Below are 5,502 nucleotides of genomic sequence, written 5' to 3' on the forward strand. Positions count from 1 at the left end.
TACCCAAGGAGAACTCCAGATCCAACCGAGTGCCTTTATTGATCGACGGATCATGACTCGACGACGACGATACACTACTGAAGTGCTAATATGGTGGGTGAACCTACCAACATAAGATGCCACTTAGGAGAACTATAACGACTTGAAGATCAAATTCTTATAATTCATGGATCATCAATCTCAAGGACAAGGCTGATTTGAAAAAAGTGGGTCTGTTAGGACTCTAGCTAGGAGAGTCCTAATTGAGTTTCATTAAAAGAGGCATTCACGTAAAACCTACATAGCCGACCTCTATTAAAGAGGTGAAGAGGTCGGTTAAGGTTATGATTAGTTTAGAAGTTGTTTCTTAGAGAAACATTAGGAGTTGGTTAGAAGTAGGAGTTTTGAGTAGGAGTTCTATTAAGTTATCTATAAACTTTAGAGTTAATTTATATACTGTAAGTTAATAAACAACTTTTTCCAAAAATTCATCATTCTTTTGTTATTTTCTCTTACATTTAAATTTAAACATATATATATATATATATATGTTATTTCTATGAAATTTAAAAAATATGTATGTGAGTTTACAATCAATATTGGTCTTAAATTTAAAATATTATTAATATATTTTAAGAGAAATCTTGTGATGGAAAGATATTTAAGAGCATTTTCTTTAGGTATTTCATATTTTGATCTTTTTTAAATTCAAACTAATAACTAATAGCTATGGTTCAAATTGAAATTGATAATTAATATTATTAAAATATGTTATGATGGTAAGGATTTTAAAAGAATTTTAGCTATTTTATATTTCTAATAATTTTAAATCTTAAATGAATAACCATTGATAAGTATGATTGATAATGATCAAAGTAAGTATTTTCTTGGATTTATTGTAATGGGAAGAATATATATATATATATATATATATATATATATATATATATATATATATATATATATATATATATATATATATATATATATAATGGGATGTATTAAAATATAATCTATTTAATCTTAGCTTATTAGATCCGTAAAAATGAAAATTATATATAAAAGATTTAAAGATTTAGAGGGATATATATGCAAGTCAGATTTACGCAGACCAATTACGAAAGATTTAGATATCGCGTTCTATGTAAAGCAAGTACAAAAATTTAGGAGGAACGAACTTTGGAAGGATAGATTTGTAAACAACTCCAGTCATTTAGAAGGCTCTTTGTCGCTAAAACCCTAAACGCTCATCGTCAGCACCTCTCCGCCGCTCGAATATGTGGTGGCGCCGCCTGGCCCTCTCCGGGGGCCTCCTCCCCTCCTCCCGCCTCGCTGCCGTCCCCGAACCCGCTACCCGCAAATACGGGCTTATTCCCATGGTAATTGAGCACTCCTCCCGTGGCGAACGCGCGTACGACATCTTCTCCCGTCTCCTGAAGGAGCGCATCGTGTGTATCAACGGCGTCATCTCCGACGACACCGCTTCCGTCGTAGTCGCCCAGCTCCTCTTTCTCGAGTCCGAGAACCCCTCCAAGCCCGTCCATCTCTACATCAACTCCCCCGGCGGCGCCGTTACCGCTGGCCTTGCCATCTACGACACGATGCAGTACATCAGCTCCCCGGTCTCCACCCTCTGCCTCGGCCAGGCCGCCTCAATGGGATCCCTCCTCCTCGCTGCCGGAGCCCCTGGTGAGCGCCGCGCCCTCCCGCACTCCCGCGTCATGATCCACCAGCCCTCCGGCGGCGCCTCCGGTCAGGCCACCGACATCGCCATCCACGCCAAGGAGATTCTCAAAGTCCGTGAGCGCCTCAACGCCATCTACGCCCACCACACGGGCCAGCCCATTCAGCGGATCGAGCAGTGCATGGAGCGTGATATGTTCATGTCCCCTGAGGAGGCCAAGGAGTTCGGACTGGTCGATGAGGTCATCGTGCACCGGCCTCTGGCCCTAGTTGCCGATGCTGTAGCTGAGCTTGGGAACACTGACGAAGGACAAAAAGGTGGTGATGGTGATGGAAGTGGTTCGAACAAAGGGAAGGGCGAAGGATCTGGATGATCTCTGACACTGGCCTTTAATCTTTTGCTCACTGGCTGATTTAGGTATGTCCTACTGTTTCTGCTTCCGGATGTTTTGATTACAATTGATCTCGAGCTTAATATTGGGGATAATAGATACCTCTGTAAGGGAATTATTTATTTTGAACATGATGAATATTTTCTGTTTGGGTACCTCTTTATCAATAATATGCAAATTAAAATCATTTTGGCATTGTATTATGTAATCCAGCCGACAATGGTTGCGATGAGAAGCTTTGATTCTTGTAATTCCCCCTTTAGTATCATATGAAGAGGAGGGCTTAGTTTGTAGCTAAAAGTTCGACCTTTTCATCTTAATTGAAAAGTAATTATGTTTGGAAGAATATAGCTCTTTTATTTGTTGTTTATAGATTTTTTTTTTGACCTTTTTTGCTGTTGGATTTTATGCAATCTCACCTTCCTCAAAGGACGTTTCATTTGGGTTAGGGTGTATGATAATTACATGTAGGTGTAGTTGATTGTTGGTAGAACATGCTGACCTTATTCAACTGAATGAATATTGCATTTTTCTGAAATCTGGTGTGGTGTATATTGTAAGACTTTGGGCCTTGAGCAATGAAGTCTTCAACTGATAAAGCAACATGAATCATTTTAGGTAAATTTTAAAACCCCTTGATGGAGTGGCATATATTGTTTCTTTGCCTTTTTTTTATTGTGGGAAGAATACCAAATATGCCTTATCCTCTGTTTTCTTGGGTGAACTTTGATACCTCACCTCTTTTTTATTGGGTGAAGTTATCAATTTTGTTTGTTGAACCAAACCTAGAATAATTTGATTTAACTTGCTCTAGCAATATTTGGATTGATAAAACCTCATGTCACTCACCCTGACCTGATTGAATGATTCAGAGTTTAATATGATTGAGTCAATTATAACAATTTAAAACAATTTGTGAAATTTTATCTAATAAAACAGATTTCAAGATGACTTAAGCGTCTCATGCTATAACAAGCGATCAAATCCATGATAACACGAATATAGGAAAAGACCTTATGCAGAAGCATCTGCGAAGAACTGAAGCTTGTTTTTTGCCAGTTTATCACTGTTTGAAAATATGAACACTGGACCCATTCTAAAGAGGTGGACGCATGCCTGTTGGTTTCATCTTTGCCGGTAGGCATATAACTTATGTGTAAATGGATGGATATTCTCCCTTTTATTCCCACAAGAGTGTTGTCTTGAAAGTAGACATGACCGAGAAGTAGGATTAGGGAAGTCATGGGTGAGGGAATCGATAATCTCAAATAAATCTGTTGGTTTGGTTTCATTTGATTTGGAATCCTTCTATTTGATCCCAATCTTAGCTTTTAATTGGCAGAGTCCCATTGGTTTCCACTAAATCTTCATCAGTTCTTGGTGGGATCCAACATGAGAAGTGCCATCTATCGGTAAAATTTGAACCAGGTCAACCAATATTGTTTTTGCAAAGAGAAAACCTTCTGTAGCGCCGAGGCTTGTTTGCTTAGCATGTTAAAGGTGCAACAATTGTGGTAGTAGGTTCATGTAAAAGATTGAGGCAATTTTTATTGACTTATCTATTATTAACATGATATATGAATATGTTTCATAGGGTTTGTTATTTTGATAGTTAAGTTTATGATACATATCTTGCGATGTTTGTTATTCAATTTAGTTAGTTGATAATGTCCATATGAACTAGCTAACTGTCATCCTATAAACCCAATTAATTGAATGACATAAGGAATGATGTCAAACAATCAAATTCTGTCTAAATTTTCTTATTTTTCTATTAATTTATTTTATTCGTTTTAAAATCACATGTGATTGCAGGAATAAAGCTTAGAGCAAAGTTGTCAAAATTGTTAGGATCTTAATGGCGCTAAGAAGGGGGGTGATTAGTGTTATAGAAATTTTTTAATCGACTTTAAAGTTTGATTGTAAAATCCGTATCGAAAACACGATTAACCAAATACTGAATACGAGGAAGGTTTTCGAGTAAAGTGAATAATAATAAGCCATCACAAACAAAAGTCACGAGCAAAAGAAGGAATACAAACCGATTTATAGTGGTTCAGTCTTCCCGACCTACGCCCGCTCCTGATTCCTTGTCTCTCAAGGCTATCGATTTTTATTACCGATCTTCTTTCTAATGGACGAAGATCAACTATCCTTGTTACAGCTTTTCTACTCTTTACAGTCCTAGGAGAGAACCTCCACACTCACTCTTTTACAAGAGATTTCTTACCTCTTTCAACTTAGTATCACAACTAAACTCAAGAGGGAGGAAGAGACTCAAAACAATGCTTAAAGAGAGAGCTATTACATTTCACAAACTCAAGAATAGATGCTTCATCAACCAAGCCTGAGTAGGATATTTATAAGCTTCAAAAGGCTTTAAAAATAAAGATAAAAAGTTCAATTCCCCAAAATTTTGAGGTACGGGCGGTGTTACTACTAACACTCGCAACTTTTGGTCTTTGGCTATACTATCACTACAAAATTTGAATTTTTGGTGGTACTATTGCCCCCCAAGCGCTGCTACCGTCGCCATAGGTGGTACCACCGTTGGAAAGCCTTGTGCTTGTCAGTTGACTTAAGCGGTACTATCGGTTAGGCCTGGCGGTATCACCACTCAGGCCTGCTTTAGGCCACCAGTTTGGCCTTTTAACAGGCCTAATTCGGCCCAACTTTAAGACCAATGGCTTTCTTGACAAGTTGGCATTGTTTTGGCTCAATACCAACTCAAATTGACCTAAAATGACCTCGATCAAGATTTTAACAAATCAACCACATATATAGAACATTTACGAAGCTTTTGGCACGTTGTACGCTCTTTCGGCATGTTGTTCGATTTTTCGGTAATTTGTTTGAACCTCCGACACATCGCTCTTTTCTTAGGTATATCGCCCATTCTATCGACATGTTGACTTTCCCATGGCATCCAATCTTCTGACGCAATATCTGATTCTTTCGGTACGATGTTTGAATTTATAGCACAAAGTTCGATCTTTAGCACGTCGACTAATCTTTCGGCTCGACGTCTAATTTTCGTCACGATAATTTTTCAGCATAAAGTCCGACTCTCTTGTTTGATAGTTGGCCCTTCGGTGATCAAAGTCCGTGATCGAAATATTTTCTGCGTCACTTATTTCAAAAATATATTAATCCTATGAACTCATTGATTGATTTTATCATCAAAATCCGGATTCAACAAAAATAACTAGCAATATGGAAATGAAACTTTGAACGCCAACCTTAAAAACCCAAATAATGAACTACAGAAAAAATAATGCTAAGCAATTCAATATTGTTTAACTTTTATCTTTCTTCTGTAACTTATTATTTTTGTTTTAAGAACACATGCAATTGTATGCGTTGAATTTGGAGCAAGTTGTGAAAATAACTAACAGTATAAAGTGAAACTTTGCACACCAAACCCATTAGAAAACAAACATGAGCATTC

At 37.6% G+C, this 5,502-nt stretch overlaps 1 protein-coding gene across 1 annotated transcript; it reads left to right on the forward strand.

Moving 5' to 3' along the window:
- Nucleotides 1-1,146: 1,146 nt before the first annotated feature.
- LOC135648448 (uncharacterized) lies at nucleotides 1,147-2,241 on the forward strand. The gene has a single exon (XM_065166155.1). It carries the CDS (start codon nucleotides 1,257-1,259, stop codon nucleotides 2,034-2,036), a length of 780 nt encoding a protein of 259 aa, XP_065022227.1. The 5' UTR covers nucleotides 1,147-1,256; the 3' UTR covers nucleotides 2,037-2,241.
- Nucleotides 2,242-5,502: the final 3,261 nt, after the last annotated feature.

The sequence above is a fragment of the Musa acuminata genome, chromosome BXJ3-9 (genome assembly GCF_036884655.1).
Source record: "Musa acuminata AAA Group cultivar baxijiao chromosome BXJ3-9, Cavendish_Baxijiao_AAA, whole genome shotgun sequence".
Classification (NCBI taxonomy): Eukaryota; Viridiplantae; Streptophyta; class Magnoliopsida; order Zingiberales; family Musaceae; genus Musa; species Musa acuminata.

Bases quoted from the DNA above. Each gene is read 5' to 3' on its own strand.
- LOC135648448 (XM_065166155.1), top strand. From the start codon at position 1,257: ATGTGGTGGCGCCGCCTGGCCCTCTCCGGGGGCCTCCTCCCCTCCTCC.